This window comes from Onychostruthus taczanowskii, unplaced genomic scaffold (genome assembly GCF_017590055.1).
Source record: "Onychostruthus taczanowskii isolate IOZ18803 unplaced genomic scaffold, ASM1759005v1 scaffold81, whole genome shotgun sequence".
Lineage (NCBI taxonomy): Eukaryota > Metazoa > Chordata > Aves > Passeriformes > Passeridae > Onychostruthus > Onychostruthus taczanowskii.
The window spans coordinates 2,810,665-2,833,401 of record NW_024506002.1 but is presented as its reverse complement, the minus strand read 5'-3'; the positions used below and the strand labels follow the sequence as shown (position 1 = coordinate 2,833,401).

At 44.0% G+C, this 22,737-nt stretch overlaps 2 protein-coding genes across 5 annotated transcripts; both read left to right on the top strand.

Annotated features, from left to right (window-relative positions):
* The first annotated feature begins 2,540 nt into the window (after positions 1-2,540).
* SERTM2 (serine rich and transmembrane domain containing 2) lies at positions 2,541-2,822 on the top strand. Its single transcript, XM_041424367.1, has one exon. It carries the CDS (start codon positions 2,541-2,543, stop codon positions 2,814-2,816), a length of 276 nt encoding a protein of 91 aa, XP_041280301.1. The 3' UTR covers positions 2,817-2,822.
* A 17,201-nt stretch (positions 2,823-20,023) lies between these two features.
* LOC121346483 (UDP-N-acetylglucosamine transferase subunit ALG13 homolog) lies at positions 20,024-22,485 on the top strand. Of its 4 annotated transcripts, none has more exons than XM_041424339.1 (4): positions 20,024-20,195; positions 20,618-20,783; positions 20,968-21,106; positions 22,343-22,485. In XM_041424339.1, the coding sequence occupies exons 1-4, from the start codon at positions 20,115-20,117 to the stop codon at positions 22,452-22,454; spliced, it is 498 nt and encodes a 165-aa protein (XP_041280273.1). In that variant the 5' UTR covers positions 20,024-20,114; the 3' UTR covers positions 22,455-22,485. The 4 variants fall into 4 exon arrangements, with proteins under 4 accessions (XP_041280273.1, XP_041280275.1, XP_041280274.1 ...); XM_041424340.1 differs by lacking the exon at positions 20,024-20,195 and adding an exon at positions 20,270-20,364; XM_041424342.1 differs by lacking the exon at positions 20,024-20,195 and adding an exon at positions 20,295-20,374.
* The last annotated feature ends 252 nt before the right edge of the window (positions 22,486-22,737 follow it).

Here is a 22,737-nt window from a genome sequence, read left to right as displayed (position 1 = left end):
GAATTATTGTCTACCACCTATTTTCACATCACGTTGGTCTCTACAGTCATTCAGCTTCTCTTCCTTAAAGGGAAGTGTACAAAATCTGAATCTACTGGTATCCAAAGAGATGTGCTCAATGGGATAATTGGTAAATTGAAAAGCAAAAAATCTTTGGGGTTGCCTGGAGCTATTGAATTATTTCTGGCTCATTTCTGGAGAAGATGCAGTTAATGTTGCAGCTTTCAATAGTCTGAATAGTTGATTGCTCCTGACAAATCTATAGTTGAGCCTAAAAAACCCCAAACAGTGCCAGCTCTCCATTGCTGATACTTCTTATTATTAATCTGCTCCTTTTATCAATAAATACCCAGCTGAGCTTTACTAATTCAGCGTCTTGGTTTGTAGTTAATTATTGAACTTCAGACTAATGTCCTTAGCATTCTGCAGTCTAATTTTATGAACGATATAAAGCCATTAGGCTCTCTGCTCATTAAGGAGACAAACCAGCTCTGGCTTTTTCTCTCAGTAACAGAGCAGATGGGATGGGCAAAGACATTGCTCTGTACTTTAACTCACACAAGTGTCAGATTCCAGGCTGGTTGCACTTCATTATCAGCAGAGAAATCATATTGTAAGAACAGAATTTAATACAGTTACCTTCACACCCTCTATTTCCCACCTGCTGTGTAACATGAGAATATTCTTCACGGGGGAAGAATTTCCATTTATAGATTCCAAGTGTGAAAATCACAGTTATTGCCCTGTAATTGAGAGCAAAAGAGCCTGGCTGCCCTGCCCATACCTCTGCATCAGCAGCACACCCTCTGCCGGAGTATCTGGCTCCGGAGGGGCTGGGTCAGCCCCTGGAAGAACACGGAGCTTGCCCACAGCCTCCCTCACACAGCACAGCTCAGAGTCCCCTGCCTGCACAGGGACTGCAGAAGTCAAACCCCCAGGTCGTTTTTTCCATCAGCAATTTGGGCCAGTTTATTACTCGGCAGGATCTGGTCCAGTATTCCCTGAACTAGATCGCTGTCATCTCAAATGCTTTGGTGCTGAAAAAGGAGCTGGGAGGCAAAGGGTATCCAAGCCCTCATGCCCCTTCTCCAAAACCTCAGCAAATCAGATCTTTCCTCATCACATGAGCCAAAGCTGGTCTTTCTTGCTTGTAGTGAAAGTTTGAGTCCCTTGAAAGTCAAAATGTTTTGCAGCAATTTGTCATTTAGGTGAAATGTGTCAGAGCTTTTATCATATTGACCTAATGTTTCATTTATTCTGATTATCATAGTATATTACCATGTTAATATTACTCTATTTACATCTCATGTAGGTTTATAGGCAGTGAACATTATAAATCATTGCATCAGTTTGTTTAGTGCTTTCATTTTTGTTTCAGCTAAAACCAAAATTCTGGTCTTATCAGAGCAGAACATTATGCTTTTGAAGGCACCGTTGACAGTGAAATTTCAGAATTTTCATTTCTGTTTCCAGCTGGAAGAACAGAAACTACTAAAACATTTATTTCCCCAATTTCTAGTAAGTCCTGCTGCCAGGAGGAGAGGGAAGTGTCACATCCTGAGCAGAGTTGCTCCAGGGGGACAGGGAGGGCTCTGGACAGCTGCCAGGTGCATCCAGCCTGAGAAAAAGAGGGTAACTGATACACAATAAATGAGACCCGTGGTGAAAAACACTGATTTGATTCATATCTCCCCTTCCTCTCTGACATCTGACTGCACAGCTTGTGGGGACTTCTTGTGCCCTTAATAATGTGTTACCAGAGAAGACATCAGCAATTAGATTTGCACAGTGTTTTTCTAAAGTTAAATACTCAGTGCTTCTCCTCATCTCAGAGTGTCTCACAGGAGCATGAGAGGGGTTTTCTTATCTATTTGCTCTAAAGATACCACATCCAGGCTAGGCTGTTTTGGTATCTGGTGTCATTTCTCTCTCACACTTTTTTCCCTTTAGAAATCTGACTTTTTGACCGTTCCTAATGAGAAACTCAGAACTCCATACTCCTTAAGCCCTGAATTAGGAGAGAAGAGATCCCCCAGACGTTTGGCAAAGCAGAAAACAACCTTCCCCAGCTCACCCAAGGATAAACCACCTGCTGTGGGAGAGAGAAGCAGGCAGAAAGCTGATTGCTCAGTCTGTCTGGAAAAACAGCACTTGCAAAGACCAAAGCTGTGCCAACCATCTCAGCTCAGCTTGAGAGAAGGACCAAAGCTTTTCACCATCCAAAGGAGGTGACCTACCAAAAGGAGGCCCAAAGTATTTTTAGGATGAAATAAAAGCCAGAAGGAAGTGTAAAGCACAAGTGTGATGCTCGTTGTCATTATGACAGCAATGTGCAAAATGGTCTGCACAGGCTTGTCCCTCGCAGTTTGCTCAATTGTGTGAGCAGCAGCCTTGACACCGAGAGCATGGAGCAGCTCTTGCTGAAGCCATCACGCCATCTGCGCTGAGTTTCCTCTCCTGACCTCCTTTGTGAGTCTGGTGAGGGGAGACAGGAGATCTGAAGGTAAATACAGAAAATGGACCAAAGCTGACAGAGAGCAATGACTGAGATTTATTTCAAGTTCCGTGGAAATCTGACTGGCCGTGTCCACCTTCCAACTCTGGCTACTGAAGTAGACACGTCAGCAGACAAATATTCCAGCCTCTATGTGTATGTGGGGCTGTTCCTAACCCTCCTGGCTCTCCTCCTGATCCTGCTCTTCTCCATGCTCCTGCGCCTGAAGCACGTTGTGTCCCCCATCACCTCCCCAGAGAGCACTGAGAACGTGCACCAGTTCACAGACGTGGAAATGCACAGCAGGATCCCCACCACGTAGGGAACCCTCAGCAAAGAGGTCTCCGTTCTGGGCAAAGGTGTTTTGTTCAGCAAAGGTGGAGGAAAGGAGCTCTGGCTGGCTGTTGAGCCTCAGGACTTCTTGAAGAAGCCTCAGCAGCATCTGGAGAGTGTCGCTGGCTGTTGGCACCAAGGGCAGCATGTGTGCAGCAGCCTCCATGAAATGGACATCACAGAAACCTGCTGCTGCCAGGGACAGCTCACACCCCTCTGAAAACTTTGCAGAAAATGGGAAAAGCCACATTAATGACAGCCAAAACCCCAGAGAAACATAGCAGAATATGTCCTGGAGCCTGTGTTTGCTGACCTCTCGCTCTGAATCAACAAAGTTGAAGTGGTGTAAGTGGGAAGAGCCCACAGGGCACACACAGAAATTGTGGGTGGCTTGAAAATTCTCAGGCATTTCTCCCATTCAAGAGGGAAAAATTAAATTGTTCTCTTTCATTTGAATGGCAATTAAACAATGGAGCTTCACAAATATAGAAATGTTTCATCACCTGCTGGAACTACATCTTTCTGACATTAGAACCCATTTGGTGAATAGTTGCACACCAGATATCAAAAAGAGACAGATCTTTAAAGAGGAAAAATAATAAAGCCAAAATTTAAGCAAGATTTAAAATGCAATGAAGCAGCAGCAGCAGAAAATGAGATTAAAAAATTTATAAGACACTCTACCTCTTCCTTAGTCCTCCTTTATATTAACTGAGCTGAATACAAACATTTTATGCTCTCATGCTTTTAGGCTCTCCAGTATCACTCAGTAACTAAAATGCAATGTAAGTTTTGGGAGCCCAATTGACATTGCTCTCCTAACAGACTCCACTTCATAACAACATCTTCTGTCATATCCATTGGGTTTTCTTCCTCAAAAGACACGCGAGTTCTTCCAAAGATTTTCCATTTGGTTTCCTCCAAAGAAAGCTGAGGAAATGCCCAGGCCTGGCACTGCAGTAAGGAATAGTGGGAACAGCTTTGGACACAGACTAACAGGGAACATGCAGATGGAAAATAAACTCACTGAGAACTGAAAGATATGATTGGATTCAAATGTCCTGATGGAATCTCTTGGGGGAAAGAAATGTTTATTTGAATTTATGGAACAACAATCTGACCCAGTCCTATGAGTGACGTACAGAGGTAGCCTTTGCTTCTGTGGATGGAAAAGTTGGAACCAAATATGGCAAAGCACTCCTGGGAGAGCCACTGCCTCTCACAGAAAAACCTTCAGTGAATTGTTTCAGCCACATCTCTAAAGGGCAGGTATTTTACACAGCTTATCCACTTTATTACAGTCTAACTCTAGCTCAGCAATAAAATCCCCTGGATGTTTTCCACATATACATACACTCTTATTTGCCAATTCTCCTCTCTCCAAGGGCTTGGAAAGTGTAAAGTCCTCACACAAACCCAGTGCAAAATTAGAGAAGACACTGTCACATGGACCTGTGATAGTAGCACAAAATTTTTCTTCAAATGCTCCGTGTACAGCAGGTTTTTTTGCTCACCTTTGAAGGTCTGGGTAAGCTGTTTAGACTGGGAATATCTGGGCTTTTACAGATGATTGACAGGGGGAAGCAGAATGACAGGTAACATCCCCACTGGATACACTGGATCCATGGGCAGGACTAGTGCAACTTCTCACTGATGTATTGAGTACAAAACCATTTAAACATTGCTTCCTTATACTGAATAATTCCTTTTTACTTCATTAACCCCTGTGAATCATAGAATTCCAGAATGGTTTGGGTTAGAAAGGACCTTAAAGATCACCTTGTTCCTGTCATGTCCTTGTTCACGTGTCATGGGCAGGAACACTTTCCACTATCCCAGGTTGCTCCAAGCCCTGTCCAACCTGGCTGGGGACAGTGAACCAGAACAGTGATTGTGTGAGGGGATACAGCAAAAAATTCACCCTCAGCAGTGTCTCTCCATGCTGTGCTTGGCCGTGTTTCCCTAGAAAAATGGCAGGATGCAGGTTATCCTCTATGGGGACAGCACCAGGCAGGATGGTGGCTTCACACAGCATCTGAAGATTGGCTCCTCGACTCTCAGTACTGCACAAGAGCCAAAATTTTGTGTGATGATCAGGATATTAATCCGACTAAGACAGATGGCTACTGAGTTACTCAATGACATTTAAAATTAACAAAAATCTATGCTGCTCAAATTGGTTTGGTATGTGTCATTCATTGAGCCATCATGAGGCAGCCTAGCCCAGGCTCGACTCACCCTGGAAAACTTCTCCATTCAAAAGCTACCACTTACCTGGACTCTGTTCTAACTTACTGAATCAGCAACTCGACCACATCAGCTTCCCAGCACAACTATCTGCAGAAAAGCCTTGTATCCAAGAGTCTGCAGGACAGACTCAGCTTTTATTGACAGACTTTAATTGATATAAAATATCAGACCTACGGATGGAAAATGACAGTATCAAATTCTGAGTGCTCTCAGCCACTCTCTGATCTCAGCCAAAATTGCCCCTGAGGTACAGGTCAGGACTGAGCTTCTTTCTATCACACTAAGGAATGTTAATTCAGAAGAGTCCCACAACACTTTAAAACTTATTCAGTAACTATCCTTTAAATAAATGAGTAATCTCTTTATATATCAGATGGTATCTTTGGGCAGACTGGGTATTTTTATAGAGTACTCCTATGGAAGGCTGCCCTATCTTCTCACAGGAAAATGACAAGTTTTCTTTTCCAAAGCTTGATTTTACATAAAGTTTCTGTCCCACTTGACACATCTACAGTTGCACTGAGGGTGCCTCATTTGTCTGTAAAATGCCAGTATATTTTAAAACATTTCTCACTGAGAAATAGAAGAATGCCTTTCCCCTCTTTTCATTATCATTTACAGTGTCCCAGACCTGAGGGAAAAGAGACTTTTGGGATGTGTTGGCCTGTGTTTGGTGAGTGGCCTCTAGTGGAGTTTGGCATTCTTTGGCTTTCAGAAGTGGTTATGGGAACTTTTGCACAGTTTTGGAGCATCTTTTGGAACTTTTGCTGCATCTTGGAGCACTGCAGGTCTCACAGCCATACCCTGCCCCTCCTGCAGGCTGTTCCCTCCCCACCTGTCCATGTGCTATAGAAAATGGGGGTTTTTTTTACAAAAATAAAGAGACACAGTGCTACCAATGCTGAGTCACTGACTGCTCTGTACATTCCCACCTGTGGGTCTGAAGGAACAACTCAGAAGAAGGCTCAGGTGGTGCCACTATTCCACCCAACTGCTGGCCACAGGGAGTGTCTGGGCAAGAAAACCCTCTGCCAGTCTGTGTGAGTATTACTTGAACCAGCACAGCTTGCCCCCACCCTTACTCCCATCAGACACTGTAAATAAATCGAGTATTGAGTAAATTCCTCACCTCCTCCATGCCCTGCCTGCAGGGGAAGACAGCCACCTGTTGTTGTGAAGGAGCAGAAAACACCGAGCATCACCGCTCCTGCTGGGTGCGGCTGTGCGGCCAGAGCGAGCTCCTCTCACCAGAAAAGCACCAGTGCTCCCAAATCTCCCAGAGCTCTTGGCCTGGGAGCTGTCAGGAGTGTGGTGTGATCCCCCAGACCATACAGCATTAATCATTGAGTAATCTCACCCACGTGGTTTTCATCCACAAGCATGAATTTTCTGTATTACCGGACCCCCAAGGGTGGAGATGTAGAATCTGTTCCTTCTCCATGTCAGAATAAACATAAATATTTTCATACCCTCTCAGAGCTGCAGAGAAAAACTTGATTTTGCAAACAATATAACTGAACAGAGGATCAACCCCAATCCTTGATCCTTCCCAAAGGACCTTTTTGGATTTTACTTGAAAAATAAATAAAAAATGTTCAAAACCCCAAAATCATGTGACGTCACCCCTCCATTTAACTGACAGCGCTAATAGAATCTTCGATGTGTGACTTATCCTCACTAGGAATTGACGTATCCTTACATATCCCTACCCTGCAGTCACTGATGAGGTAAGTAGGAGGGAAGTGCAGACAGCTCCAGCTTTAGGGCAGGCTGGAGAGCAGGAGACATGCAGACAACTCCTCTGCTGGCAGGTGATGCCACATGCCTGCTTTTGCCACAGGTTAGGCAGCAAGGGAGGTGAAATCGTAGCATGGCTGCACTTTTTTCAAAGAAAATGCTTCTTTGTGTTGTGTCTATGCTTCAGCTTAGTTCTGGTATGGAAAGAAAGTCGGTTCATGTGCCCTGCAAAAAATGGGCAATAACATTCATAACTACAAATTCAGATGCAGATATATCTGGAAAGGGGAAATCCCAACCAGTGTTTTGTTGGTACATGAGCTGCAGACTCAAATGTTGACATTTTGGTAGAAAGCTAAAGCTGGAGATGGTGAAGTCTGCTTGATCTTTGCCATGGGCTCCAGAAAAGGCTACACAGAATGCTAAGGAAAAAATATAAATACTTCTGGACTGGGGAAGGTATTTTCAGTTATGTTTCCTGACAGAGATTTCACATTTCTTCACAAAAAGGAACTGCGTGTTATGCATTCCATCTGCCAAAAACCTTACCCCATAAAGGCCTCTCAGATCTTCACCTTCCTCAGGCTTTTCCAGAAGGTTGTGAAGTTCCAGAAAGGGTAAGAGCAGTCTTCAACTCCCAGTGTTCATTCTGGGGGCACAGATATCAAAATAAAGCCTAAAAAACCCACAATGATAATTTGGTTTCTTGTAGACTTGCTCTCCAGAATGTGATATATGAACATTTCCTCCTCAGTCCTTTCATTATCAAGAATAGTTGAAATATCATCTAAGATGATTGATGTTAAGAATGAAAAAAGAAAATGGATTTGAATTTTGATGGATTGGATTTTTCAAAGGTACTTAGAATTTCTTCAGCTGAAGGCAAAAAGAATTTGCCCAGCTGTAGTCAAAGCTAAGTTGTGAAAACAGATCTGGCTGCAAGAGAGGAAGGTCTGTGCAATTCATATGCAATTAATAAATAACCCACTCCTTATACTCCCACCTGCATTTCATGGCTATGTAAACTTGTCAAACAGATGATGAATAATTCAAAATACCTTCTCCTCCCTCCCTTCTCCTCTAGATTTATTAACCCATTTTCAAAGTATAATTTGATCAAGCTAATAGCCACAGACTTCCTAAGCTGACTCTCTCTGCATTAATTCTCTCTGCATGGCCATAGTCCTACTCCCACAGTACCATCTAATAAAAATCAATTACAAGACAACAAAAGACACCTGAAAGCCAAATGAGAGCTCAGCAACATTCTTTGATGCTTGAAGTCTGTTCTTCCCTGCAAGCAAGAAATTTATCTTATTTAATTTGGGCTGTTGTCCTGAAGTCAGTTCCTCTATAAGTCCTCAAACACTTAGCTACTGGATGAAGTTTATTTATGTGGTTTTATGAAAAACAAAAACACCACAAAACCAAAAGAACAAAACAAAACAAAAAACCAAACCAAACCAAACAAAAGAAAACAAAAACAAAACAAAACAAAAAACAAACACCAAAAAAAAAAACCCCCCCCCCCAAAAAAAAAAAAAAAAATCCCCAAACCACATCCTACCAACAATGCTGAAGGACCAAGTAGGACCTGTCTGGGATATTTCTCTGTGATATTTTGCTCACATGTGTGAGCAAACAACAGGCAGAGAAGCCCTCCCTTGCAGTGCAGGGGAGGTTTGGAAGCAAACTGGCCCTGGGCTACCCTTTGAATGTGTGGGCAAGCAAGTGCTGCACTGGGAAACGCCACAGGACAGCACTGAGCCATGGGCTGGATTTGAGTGTACCACAGGCTTTGGCATCCTCCAGCTTCTTCCCAGACCAGAACTCTGTCCTTGGCCCAGACCTCACAAGTGGGTGTTTCCAGTTTACTCCTTATGCCTTAGCAACCCTAATTCAAACTAATTCATGCTCGCAGCAGTTAACATGCAGCACTTTTTGTCCTGTTACTCCATAGTCTTTAGGTGACAAGGACCTGCCCAGGTTGCTGTGGCATGAGCAGCAGAAACACCCCGGCAAGATCAGATCTGGGCTGGGGTGAGGTTGCTGCCGTGGACTTGGTGGCAAATCTTACAGCTTGTCACTGCAGAATCAAACTGACGTGGGCTCGCTCTTGTTCACAAATTTTTCATGCTTTCACACCCTGGGAAAGCTCCCAACAGCCCTTTCAGCACTGACTCCGTCACGATGGGAACACCACACCCGTTTGCACTAAATGTTGGCACCTAGAGGGGAAGAAATGTGACGACTTCTTCTTCTTCTTCTTCTTCCTCTTCTTCCTCTTCTTCTTCCTCTTCTCCTTCTCCTTCTTCTCCTTCTTCTCCTTGTTTGTGTCCAACAAAACAGAGGAAAGCGGGAAGCACCCTGAATGCGCCTGGTCTGGGCTAATGCTGGGCTGAATTTCTCAGCTGTTTATTGTTTCAGGGCATGACCAACACTGAAGGGATGGGTAACAGATAACCACAGCACAGCAGTATTCTCCACATGCACTTCTGCAAGTTTCTCAGGAAGAAAAAAACGCTGGGATCAGAGTGCTGAGGCTGCTTTTCCTTTGTTTGACTTCTGCTGGTAACTATCCATCAATTTACTATAGATACATCATCGTTCTGCTGACCTGCTTCCCTCCACTCACTCTGCTCAGATGAATAATAATTTACTGCAAAGCAATTTGGAAAATAAATGCTGACAGACTGAGTGTATACTTAGCCTAGGTGAGATTTTTTCCTATTTCTACTTTTTCAATTAATTTTTCTGGCTTAGAATTCTAAAAATATCCCCAAAAGGAAAATGTTTTTGTGGAAATTCAGTGCTTTCATGCACTGAAGGTGAAGGTCCGTGCTGTACAACAGCAGTTACAAAGAGATTAGGAAAAGTTTATCACACTTTGAGGTAGTGGGGTGTCTTGAAGGCCCTTCTCTAGAAAGCTGTTTTCCATATCCATGAGCAAGTCACAGTTCAGCCATAAAGCTTGCAGACAACACCTCTGCATTTGGTGTCACTTCTGCCACTTAAAAGTTCAGATAAGCCTTTCCATCTTATGAATACTGATTAGTTCAGCATTGTTGCCTCTTTTTTTTTTTTTATCCTCCTGAAGAAACTTGAGAACACAAGAATTATTCACACCTCAAGAGCAGGGGACAGAGCAAGATATTTATCATGAAAATTTTAGGTCAGAGTGTCCAGTTTATGCAGGCACATAAGTACCCATGACAAAGAGAATATTAATCCATAGAGGAGGTGTTCAAGGCCAAGGAAGGTCTGTTGTGGATGGATGTGTGACTGTAGCTTTTTCCTGCTGTTTTACTCATGATCCAGCTGAATCCAAACACAACAGCCACACAGTAAATCACAGGCAGGAATCACAGCAGAGTGCCAGTGATGTTCATAGAAAGTAAAAATACACGTTAGAATACATCAGACAAAAAGCCCAGTCATTTCTCACTTTAGGGCAGTGTGCTCTCCCTCTCAGCAGGCAGCAGATGCTTAGAAACCAGAAACAGCCAAAGCAAATGCAGGAGTCCAAGCTGCACTGCCAGCCTAGAAGATGGGAGTGCAGACAAACCATGAGTCTGCTTTTTCTAGCTATGTCCTGCTTTGAAAATCTATTTGGATGAGCAGCCCCTTCCACTGAGGTCAGGTTCAGCAAGTGCTGCTTGGCTGTGCCCAGTTTGCCCCTCTGCACGTTCCATGTGCTGCTCCTTCCATTTACCTTGCCACATCACTGTGACAACCACTCCCAGAAGAACACAGGAAGCTGAGAGCAAGGAATTCTCTAGATAAAATCTTTGAATATAATTTAAAGGTAAAATAAGGAGAAGACAACCAGCTCTCCCTGGACTGCTCCTACATGGTTTGAGTTCAGTGTTACTGAAGCAGGAAGATCTGAGAGTTGCAAGGTTTTGTCTTTCTGGGTGTATAAATTCTCTCAATGGTTTCCTTGAAGGAAAGACAAACATGACAAACATCCCTACAGCCAGGAAGCCTAAGAGCTGTTGTCATTCTCTCATGTGATTAGATCCAGCTGTACAGGTTTTCACATCCCAAGTTATCATCTTTCAGCAGTAATCATCATTTGGTTTGGGTTTTTTTAGCAGATCAATCTGTAAATAAATGCAGTCTTGCTCTGGGGAAGGCCATTTATTCTTTCTTGTAAGTGAGTCAGTGTTATGAAGTATGACCATATATTGCATTCCATTGAAGGAAATAAGAGTTTGGATTCAATTTCACCAGACAGCTGGGGAAGGCAATTTCAATATTAAACATTGCCTCTTTATTTAATACTGCTGGTTTTAAACTCATAAGAGAACATCAGGCAAAATAAAATATATTTATGTGGAGTTTTCATCCCCCAGTGACCACAGCCTAATCTTTGTCATTTTCACCCTCTGTTGTGCCAAAGAAGCCTTGCAGCTCTTCTCCCTGCTGACTTTTTTGTCACTCAGCAGTCTCTTGAACAACCCTCAGCAGAGCTTTGCAGCTTAGTGAACCATCTCAGATCTGCAGAGATCCAGTCAAATCAATGCTGGAACTTGGGCTGAAGAATAAGGCTGTGAGTGAGGAAATCAGAGTTTTTTCCCTTCTTGACCACAGGCAACCCATTCTGGAATGTAACATGCCTGGGACAGATTGTAACATACTGGTCTCATTGTCTCAGAATTTCTTAGTGGTGTAGAACATGTTTTCAGCCATTTGCTTCCCAAATTTTGCTAATCCAACAATATTCCTGGATTGTATGTCAATAAATCCATCAGCAATCAATTGACAGTAACATTTCATAGACCAGTCACTTGATTTAATACAAGCCTAGATAAAGTATGAGAGGAGTTTATACAAACCATTACACATTCCTTCTTTGTCTCTAGGTGAGTCCTTTATATTTTTCTGGGTGTTTTTCTTTTGTTTTGTTCCTTGGTTTGTTTTGGTTTGTTTTGGTCTGTTTCTTTTTTTTTTTTTTTTTTTTCCCTGTGGCTGGCACAGGCTCTCTTTATCTATTGCAAAATTCATAATTGGAGTTCTTTAAGATTTTTAGCATTTCTAGGGGGAATTAGTTCTTTACAGAGGAAGGGTTTCTCCATTGTGGGATTCATACCATAATTAGACAAAATGATAGGCTAAGTCCCAGTGGAAAAAATGCACTGTAATTGGTGTTCATTTTTGTTACATAAACCCATGGAGATCATGCTGGTGCCTCCTCTTGCAGCCACTTCTGAAGCAGAGAGTTCCATTTAAAACTGATGTGTCATTATTATCTAGAACCACAAATATCTTCAAGACTTTCATCTGAGTATAATGTGAACCTTCTCCCTCTGACAAAATAAAACTTAAGATCAGTTTAAGGCATCTGCATTATCCAGTCTCAGAAGCCACAGATTACCACCAGCCATGCTTTGCTTTGTTTGTTCAGGCATCCTTGAAGTCAGAACACAAACACCTGGCATGGCACAAATGATATTTGTATGTCAAAGTAAGGCACACAGAAGAATTTCTTCCAGCCTGCACAGCACCTGGGACAAGAATATAGCTGGTGACAACCACAGAACAAAGGCACCAACCCCCAAGAACAGATCTTATTGAGTGCAAACAAGATGTGGCCAGATTTTGTGGAAGGTAAACAAAAATATTTAAATGTGTTTATTGTATCTAACAAACCCTTATTGAGGATAGTTGTTATTAAGAATTAACCAAATATTTGTAAGTTGGTTTTGGGTGAAAAATACCTGTCTCAAAAATTTTTGCTATTGCCTTGCTGATTTCAGAAAACACAGGATGTTCACAATTAAGCCAAGTCATATCAACCCCAAATGTATTTTTAGAGAGGAACAAACCAGTGCTCTGTGTACATGCAACTCCTCCAGCTAATCAGCACCTTGGGATAGGCTGTTCATAAACAGGAAACAGTAAGGGACCACTACATCCCAGCAGTACCTTGTTTAATACCAGCCTCAGAATCAATGAAAATTTTACCTGAATCCTCACCAAGTCACTGCCTCACAAAATAAAAAAATAAAATTTCAGGTTCAGAGACACCAAAGGGAATGATTTTGCCTATGATGACAGAAATCTAAGGCCCTGGAGGGATATGGGACACTCCTTCAGAAGACATTTCCTTTTGATCTTAGGCACGAATTATTCCTTTAATATCAAGCTCATTACCTTTGGAAAAATTAATTTATTTTACTAGTTATGCCACAAGTGTCAACAAGTGTGGGTGCTGCCAGGCAATTCCATCCCCTTGATAAGGGACAGAAAAGAACATAATTTACTTCACGACAAAGGCGTTGGGTCAAGTTCAGCACTGCCTGACAGCAACCTGATGCTGCTGCTGCTCTACACAAGGGTGGCACTGCAGCCTGCAAGGGTCTCCAGTCCGATTTCTGATGGCCAGCTGCCCACACCCACACTGAAACCTCAGAGCCATGACCAAAAGGATTAAACATGGACCGTACTGTGAAGTGGGAAGAATTTTTCAGCTTTAATAGTTCTACCTTCCAAGCCAGGCACATAAAGCTGAGCTGTCTGTAGGTCTGCTGTGCTTCACCCCACTTTTGAATAGATTTAGGGCTTCAGATTACCCTCAGCCATCAGCCCAATCTGTGATACACTTACAATTCAAAAAAACAAAACCAACGCCCTTCTTTTGGACACATTTAACCATGAACCACAATTTTAAGATGGCACAGGAAACATTGGTACACAAAACCTTGTTTAATGAACACAAACATTTTCCAGCTGAACAGCTCTTGGCTTCAGCAGGGAAAAAAAAAAAAAGGAAAAAAAGGGAAAAGGAAAAGGAAAAAAAGGAAAATTACTGTGGATAAAGTACAGGTGGCCATTCATAAGTGTGCTACAGGGTGTAGCAAACAGAACTAATTTGAGTTCAGAAGCTTTCTCTAGAGGCAAGATAATGAAAAATATTCTTGTTTTGACATTAGTGCATACAGTAATAATGGCTCTCCCAAATGTAACACCAAGCTCTGATTTAGATCAAAGCCAGCTCAGTCACACCTGGGATGAATCTGGTCCAATATCTCCCAGTGAGTTGCAGAATGATGATTTATTTTAAACAGCTTAATGTTATCCTGGAATTATGACACAAGAAATCCTGAAAGAAGATCCACCTAAATAGAAGATACCTAAATAAGAGAATTTATTTTTAAAGTACACATGCACACACACTCAAAACAGTTTTCCTGGTGTAAATATGACTTTAGATCTCTCTTACATGTCTCTCTGCATATATCCTTAGAACATTAAAAAATAAGAGCCACAATTTTTCATCTTTGTGAAATTCACTGCATACCATTAACCTCCTGGTTTGCCTCTGCATAAAACATTTCTAGCATTTCTGGTGATAAAAAGAAGGCCATAAACAGGAAATGCATGCAAATATGTTTCTGGTATTCTCAGTATATGCTGTATATCATGCACACAAAAAACCTGGTGGCCCAGAGCTGTTAAAGAATCTCCAAATTGAGCTCAGTGGTTTTGCTGAGTATCTTGTGGCCGCTGTGATCCCTAATGTCTAATGGAAACTAGACTGCTTGTAAATAATAAGCTATCATCTTGTTAGCACAAACAAACAGCAGAGAGAAATGAATCATGACTGTCACTGCTTTTAGCACCCCTGCTGCTGTTGCAAAGCAGCAGGGGGTGATGCAGAGGGCACAGACCCTCTGAACAGGACTGGCTGCAAACAGGCAGGTTCAGTCCATGAAACATCACTGGATTTTCAGACCTTGAGCAGATCTTTGTTGGCTGTGGCTGTTGGTCGGCTGGGAAGTGAACCTCAAATGTTTTCACCATTTCTCTTTGGTTCTGAGAGGCAGATTGGCAATTAAAAACAGGCATTGCAAATGGGAAGATGCTAATGCAGTGCGGAGCAAAATGGAGCCTGCAGGCTGGGTGCCCTCCCTGCAGCGAAGGCAGGCAGCCCTCTCCTGGTGTAAACACCACTGCTCACGTCTGCCCAACAGCCCTTTGCTTTTCTGGCAGAATCAGAGCAGCTTTTCATTCACTGTAGGGCATTTTCAGCAAGTCTGCATATTTCCAAAATCCATTTACTTCATCAGTGGACTGACTTAGGAGTCCCTGGATACTTCTGGAGAACAATTCAAACTGTCTACATAAACTGCTGCTGTCTCGAGCCAGCTTCTGGAGAACAGCAGGCAAATGGACAGAAGTGAAATTTAGTCTGAGTTCACACTGGGTTCACCTCCTTACCTATTTTTATGCTGCGTGGCAAACAGAGATATTTGTATGTACTTGCATAATTGGGACTGTCTGGGAAAAGGAATTTGGCTCACTTGGAGTTCCTTCCTAAAGATCTAAAACTGTTGGTTTACTTGAGCATAATATTCTAATTTCCTTTAAAAATGCACATCAAAAAGAATAATTGAAACATGAATTCCATCTCACTGCTTGTAAAAATGCATGCAAGGCACCTCAGGATTTGATTATATTTGCACCAGCACAAGCTGCCCTCAGAGAACAAAGCTCAATTGATTTGAGGGAGTCTGATTTGCCTGGATGAAAATGAATTTTTAATAGATTTGGTTGTCAGAGGGATTATGCAGGAATATGAAGTGGCAGGGTGTTCACACAGTGGACTGCTGTGGAGGTGTGTGCTGGTGGCCAGCAGGCAGGAATGGTGGTGAGTGTTTTCCACAGACAGCAAGAGCAGGATCTCAGGGGAGCTGAGGGGACCAGTTGCCAGGAGACATCACAACACTGAGTCCTCCTTGCAACAGACCTCAGACTCCCTCTTACCTCTGCACACTAGCCTGGTTTGCCACCACTCTTCAAATTATTTTCTTTCATCTCCCAATAACCCAAACACTACTGAAAATTACCAGCTTTGAGAAATTTCATTTATTTGATACGAAGTCCATTTTCTGGTTCATTAAGGTGAGCATTTCATTTATGACAGAAAACTAGCAGAGGCCTTGAGCATCAGGAAGGATCCAGCTCCAGGGCTGGTACCAATCAGCCCAGCCACAGTCCCTGTAACAAGGATTGAAGCACAGCATGTGCTGTATGCCAAGGCAGAGATGCCCTCCTGCTTCATGGGAGAGCAAAGGCCATTTTCTTTCATAAATGAGCAAACACTCAGCTTCCTGAAGCTCACGTCTCCAGGAATCATTACATTGTTTAAATACAAAGCACAACAGGAGTAACAAACAGATACATAGTTATAGATCTCCAACAAATATTGTTTGTGTCTTCAGAGTCACTGAGTGGTTTTCTCTCTCCTCTTCACAAATATAAGGCCTTAAGAACTATGATTCCATAATTCTAGAAGCAGGGGCTTCAAGGCACATCATCAGATGTGGCAAAATTCAGAAAAATCCATGAGAGCTGTCAGATGGTGGACACTCATTGTGGCTGAGGCACAGCCTCCTGTTCCACTCCACACATGAGATACTCAGTCAGAAGAGCTCCTCATGTCCTTCGGTGTCTGTCTTCTGCCATCAGCCCCGAGGAGGAGGTGATCCCTGTCTCCGGTCAGTCTGAGCCTTTGTGTCAATCCAGCTGCTAAATAACAAGCCCACAAAGACACAACTCAAAGGATGTAAAAATGTGATGAAATATTTCAAACTGACATTTGCCTGACAAATGCTACTCTGTTATTTTCCCAGGCCAAGCATCTCCGAATCACAGTAATATGAAGGAATTATTCCCCAAAAGATCCTCCATCTGATTTTCAAATCTCCCCACAGTAACAAGAACATCAACCCTCAAAGGTACAGCACTACATCTCAATGAGAGAGGAAAAGGAAGCAAATATTTTTTCAGTTCAAATTTATATAAAGCAAATCTGAAACAGAAGTAAGACCACCTTTACTCTTTCTGCACATTTATAAACATAGAAAAAACATAAATTTAGTGTGGAGAAGTCTAATTGCTCTCCTGTGCTTCATGTCATCCGCTGCAGCATTATATCACAAGCCATATGGAGAATCAATCTGTGCACAAAATACAAGGGAAAGGAAAGTCAATAACTAGCCAGTCATTGGCTTTTTTTCCTTCAAAGAAAATCAAAGTTTGTAGACTCATACAGGTTTCCTGCCTTCCTGTTAGTGTATATTTTTTAATGATTCATCATTTGATACACTGTGGCCCACGCATTTCAAGGGTCATCAGAGTTTTATCTCCACAATTGGGGTTCAGCCTTTAGACTTCAAGAGCAAACTAAAGGCAGGATGCAGTTTTCAGAAACAAAGATGTGAGCTGACTAGTTTATTTTCATTTGCATCTTACCCCTGAATAATAAAATTATAGAGCTTTGTGGGCAAATTGTGGCAAGCTCAACTGAATACAAAGGGACAGCGCTCAAAACTGAGCTATCCAGAAACATTTCAAACACCAGCTAAGGAGAAGAGGGGAAGGATATGTCATTCCTTTCCCAACAAAAACCAGCCTGCACTCATCACATCTTCACTTTCTTGCCCAGATGTTGTCACAGGAAGAAAATATCAGAATTTAAGCACAGATGAGAGCAAGCTCTCACAAGAACCTATTTCCCATTTCAGCCCTGTCCTAGCCCTCCCTGGGGTCCAGGACCACCTGATGTCAGATTGAGCCCCTAGTTCTGGACTGTCCCTGCTAATATCACACACATACAGACTGGAGACAGACAACTGGCACTGCAAAGAGAGACTGCCCAGCCCAAGCAGGGCTAGGTTCACACAAGGTTTGCCCAAAGCTACTGGCACTCATTAGCGGCGCCTACAGGGCTCAGAGAACCTGCCTGCAGCATATGACAACAAAAGGATGTGCAAACCCAGTGTTTAAAACAGACTAAATCCGGTGTACCACAGCTCTGCCACCTCCCTTGCGCAGCCCAGTGAGCTGGTCTAACTGCAAACAAGCCACTGGCAGGTCAGTTCTGTGGCCACTGTGTGGTTTATCACAGAGACAGCAATGAAACAAGGCACAGCACCAAGCCTGGATTAAATGACCTCTACCTGCCTTAAAACTGCACAGGCTCAGCTCCAAGTACCTCATTTTGAGAGTGATCTGTAGTTCTCACAGACCTCCGCATAAGCACTCATGGGCAAAATTCTACTTATGCTCTACACAACTTCTAATTAAAACAGCAGGTACAAATTAGCATGAAATTGAATCCCTTAATGGATGGTTTTCCCTTTTCTCTTCCATTTAAAATCACCCTAACAAGCCTGATTCAATGTGCAAGTGGGATGTATCCTCCAGTGAAAACTCCAACACAAATTTAAGTCTGCAATGACTGCAATGACTTTTCCATGTGAATATTTTTAATTCTAGTCCCTATACAGCATGAAGCTGGAAGTGCTAGCTGCAGAGGACACTGACTTTCAGTGACACATGAAAAAAACAACCAAAACCACTAACATTTAATTATCCTGTCCTTTACCAGGTGCTACCAGGTGAACCTCACCTCCAACACCTGAAAAATTTAGCATTTTCCTTTTCATCCCAAATCTATCTTTTTCTCCCACAGCTGTCACGGCCCTAACTGCACTAATTGTCTGGCCAGTCTCAGCTGGGGCTTCCACTCACGCTCGTGGACAGGGACTTTATTTAACCTTGGGGTTTCAATAGAACCATAGAATGGTTTGGTTTGCAGGGACCTTAAGTTCACCAGTTTTACCTCTCTGCCATGGTTAGGAACACTTTCCACTATCCCAGGTTGCTCCAAGCCCCATCCAACCTGGCCTTGGACACTTCCAGGGATCCAGGGGCAGACACAACTTCTCTGGGCACCTGTGCCAGGGCCTCACCTCTCTCACAGGAAAGAATTAATTCTCAATATCCAATCTAAATCTGCCCTTTTTCAGTTTAAAGCCATTCTCCTGTGTCCTGTCACTCCAGGCCCCTGTCCAAAGTCCCTCCAGCTCTCTCCTGGAGCCCCTTTAAGCACTGGAAGGGATTCGAAGGTCTCCCTGGAGCCTTCTCTTCTCCAGGCTGAACACTGAGCTCTCCCAGTCTGTCTCCCCAGCAGAGGTATTCCAGCCCCTGAGCCTCTTTGTGGCCCTCCTCTGAACCTACCTAACCATGTCCTGCTCATGCTGCGATGACAGAGGTGACTTGTGGGTGTCTTTGCTGCTAATTCTATTCCTGAACTGCTGTTTGCATTTCCTGGGCTGACATTGTGTCCATGTCCTTGGACATGTCACTGGACCATGCCCTGTTGGTGATGTCTTTACCTGGCTGGTGTTGTGACCATCCTCAGTTCCCAGATTCCTTTTCCTGAGGTACAACAGCAAGAGCTGCATGAGGCTGGGCAGAGCCACTAAGTCCCTGTGCACACAGGACACCATTAATGTTTTGTTCTACTGCATTTTCCCCCCAGACAATGTCTGCTGTCAGCACTACTTGCTTTAATAAAAAAATAAATACATTTCAACGTGGCTCATTATGCTAAATGAAAACAACAGGGGGCTAATGAGCATTGTGAACAAGGCATTAACATGGCAATCAGAGGTTTCCTCAAGACAGCCGCATCCTTCTTCAAACACCATGTAGACACAACTGTGCATACAGTTGTGACCTCATCTGTTGAATTTAATTCAGGAAATAAACAGATTTAGATGTCTAACTTTGGTTTATCTTTGTAGCAAATTGTGCATTGTGTTACACTTACTATTAAGAAACAAAACTGCCAGCTCTGTTTGTGCAACTGTTCAGGGGTCATTCTTACTCTTCAGTGAACACATTTAACACATTTAATATTCATAACTGTGTTAACACATTTAATACTCATGATTTTGGGGTAGAAGTTAAAGTGTTCTTCCCCCAGTAAGTATTGTGGGAGGCTTGGGCCAGTATCAGTCTGTAAAGGGAAGGTGGCTGTGGACCTACTCTGGCAATGGCACTTCTGAACACACCCAGACAGGCTGTCCGCGAGTTATGTGGGTCCCCAATAGATAACACGTGCAGGCCAAAACTTTCAGAATCCCTTTTCCAAATTAAATTTTCCCTCTTCTCCTTTAAAGCCTAAAGACCTGAAACAGCCCTTAAACGCTGCCGAACAGCGGCCTCGTTAGAGCGGCCACCATCCCGGCCGGTGTGGCACCGTGGGGGAGAACTCCACGTCGCAGCGGCACCAGCCTCGCCGAAACGGCCGAACGGGAAAAAACCCGTGAAGAGAAGCCAGGGTAGGGGACAGGAAGTGACAGGGAGGGCCGGGCCCGTGAGGGAAGGGGGCGTTCCCACCCGCCCCGTCCCTCCCCTCAGCCCGGCCGCCATTTCGGGAGCTGTGCGCGGGCGCGCGGCGCCCCCTGGCGGCCCCGCGGCCGGCCCGTCCCGCCCGGCGGCCATGAAGTCCGTGTTCGTCACCGTGGGCACCACCAGCTTCGACGAGCTGATCGCCACCGCCCGCTCCCCGCCCGCGCTGCAGGTCAGCCGGCCGACACACCGACACCGGCCCCGGGCCAGGCCTGCCTTCCCGGGGCTGGCGCCTGCGCGCCACGAGCTGCCCCGCCCTCCCTGCCGCGTCCCGGCTGCCGTGCCGGGGTGCCTGAGGGCGCCGGGGCGTTTCGGGCGTTCCCGGGGGAGAAGCGTGAAGTGTTGGTGGAGGAAAGGGAGGGACGGGGAGGGGGCAGCGGTATCGCGGCCGGGGTAGTCGGGAGCTGGGCACACCCCTCACACACCCTCTCTATCCCCGCCTCATGCCCTTCATTCCACCCCCATCATCCCTCCCCGTCATCCCATTCCTCTCCAGCTCTCTATTCATCCCCCCACCCTGCATCTCTCCAACATTCCCCCCCACGGCGTTATCCCCCCGTTGTCCCCCGCATTCACCCGTCCCGTGCCCCGCAGGCGCTGCAGAGCCGCGGGTACCAGAAGCTGGTGCTGCAGGTGGGCCGGGGCTCGCTGCCGCAGCCGCAGCCCAGCAGCAGCCCGGCCGTGGCGGTGGAAGCGTTCCGCTTCAAGGACTCGCTGGCTGAGGAGCTGCAGAGCGCAGACCTGGTCATCAGCCACGCAGGTACAGCCCGGCTGCTTCCTGGGGCTGCGGGAGCTCGGTGGGATGGAGTCTCTCCGGGCAGGGGTGGGCTGGCTGGGAATGCTGAGGTGCACAGCTAAAGCGGGGTTGTTCAAGAGGATCCCCTGTTTCAGCAGCAAGTAGGGGGATATTTCATCTCTCACCATGTTTTTTGTTTCTCTCGTAGGTGCTGGTAGCTGCCTGGAGACTCTAGAGAAAGGAAAACCACTAATAGTAGTAATAAATGACAAGCTGATGGACAACCATCAGCTTGAGCTGGCCAAACAGCTCCACAGAGGTGGCTATGTCCTCTACTGTAACTGCAGGTATGGAGCTGCTGCAGCTGTTCCTGCTGGGCAAGAGCATTCAGTCCATGTGACTGCAGAACTGAGACTGTAACGAGGACTGTACATCCTTCTCTGTAATCTCCATCTGGATACTACATTTTCCAGAGTGAATAGAATAACACTAGGTAGTAATTGACCACACTTACCAAGCCTTTTGATCACAACCTCTTCTAATTATTTTTTTCCATTTGAGGGTACATGTATTTAGATTTTAAAAAGAAAAACACTTGGATTCAGGGGATTAATAAAGCAGATATTATCTGGTTAGTAATTTTAAGTACCCCTGTTCTTTCAAATACTCATTCAGGCTGCCCTTTTAACCAAACTTCCTGAATCCATCATACACTCTGACAAGGAGTGGTACAGATCTACTGCTTGTCACTTCAGGAGAAAAACCCAAACCAAACAAAAACACAAGAAAAAGAACCCCATCCCAGAAGCAAACAACACATGAAAAAAAAATCACTTTTTTAGAATTCATCCTGACTCCTCTTGGGTTCATTTCTTCTCCTGGTTTTGACTGTATCTTACTATTTGCTCCTTACTTGTGATTGACTCCAGTCTAAAAATAACAGATTACTTTTAAACTGAAGGCAGAAAAAAATGTAACTCCCATTACTTAGTCTGCATCTTGTTCCTTTGCCTTGCAAGCAGAGTTTCATATGTTTCAGAAGAGCTTTCTGAACAGACCAGGCCTGGCATTTAAATTGAGCAAGTTTCTTAAACTCATTATCTTGGTGCTTCTGTCAGCTTTGGAATTTTTATTTCTTAGTGTTGGGCAGTGCCAAGCATTTCAGCTTTATTTGCAGCCTGATAATAGCAAGTAACAGATTGATGTAGCTGTTCTTTCTGGCTCTGATCAGGGGAGAACTCTGCCATGTGTTCAAATAGGATGGATTTCCTCCTATGGTTTATGGAGCAGAGCCTCAGATCTTGTTCAGTCTCCCAGCACTGCAGCCACAGAAGATAAAAAAGTTTAAAAGTTGAGTTTGTCTCTGAAAGCTGGTGGAAGTTGTTCTCAGCAATGCTGCCTACAAGCCAGAGCTGTCTGGGGCCTGCTGCTCTGGGATTTCTCTTCCTTTCCATACATATCCTTATTTAATATTTCCATGCTAAAGAATTACATATGGATGCATAGAAAGAAAACTGTATAAAAAAGAGCCACCCCATAGGAATTTTTCTTCTTTAATTTTTGCTTTTGGTGTGTTTTTACAGCACTCTTGTGGAGACACTGCAGTCGATGGACTTGTCAGCTTTGAAACCTTTTCCTCCTGGACAGCCAGAAAAGTTTGCTTCATTCTTGGATACAGTTTTTGGGTTACAATAAACAAAACAGAAATAAAAAGGTTGGAATAAAATGCCTCATCTGCTCCACTTAAGATCTGCAACTGGGCCAAACACTCAAAGAAAATACCATTTAATATTAACTGATATTAAATGGCTTCCAATTTAGTGTCAAACTCATTCAGCTTTATGCATAAAAGAGTACAATGCCAATAAGGAGGGAGTATGAACTGTCTAGTGGCATGGACAGACATATTTCTATCATAAAAGCTGCACTGGGATGGTAATTCCAGTGATGAGGACAAGCTAAACTACTTTACAGGCAT

Excerpts from the sequence above, each read along its gene's own strand:
- SERTM2 (XM_041424367.1), top strand. The coding sequence starts at position 2,541 with ATGACTGAGATTTATTTCAAGTTCCGTGGAAATCTGACTGGCCGTGTC.
- LOC121346483 (XM_041424339.1), top strand. The coding sequence starts at position 20,115 with ATGAAGTCCGTGTTCGTCACCGTGGGCACCACCAGCTTCGACGAGCTG. Across the intron at positions 20,196-20,617 it reads GCTCCCCGCCCGCGCTGCAG|GCGCTGCAGAGCCGCGGGTA; the intron begins GTCAGCCGGCCG and ends CGTGCCCCGCAG. Across the intron at positions 21,107-22,342 it reads GTCCTCTACTGTAACTGCAG|CACTCTTGTGGAGACACTGC; the intron begins GTATGGAGCTGC and ends GTGTTTTTACAG.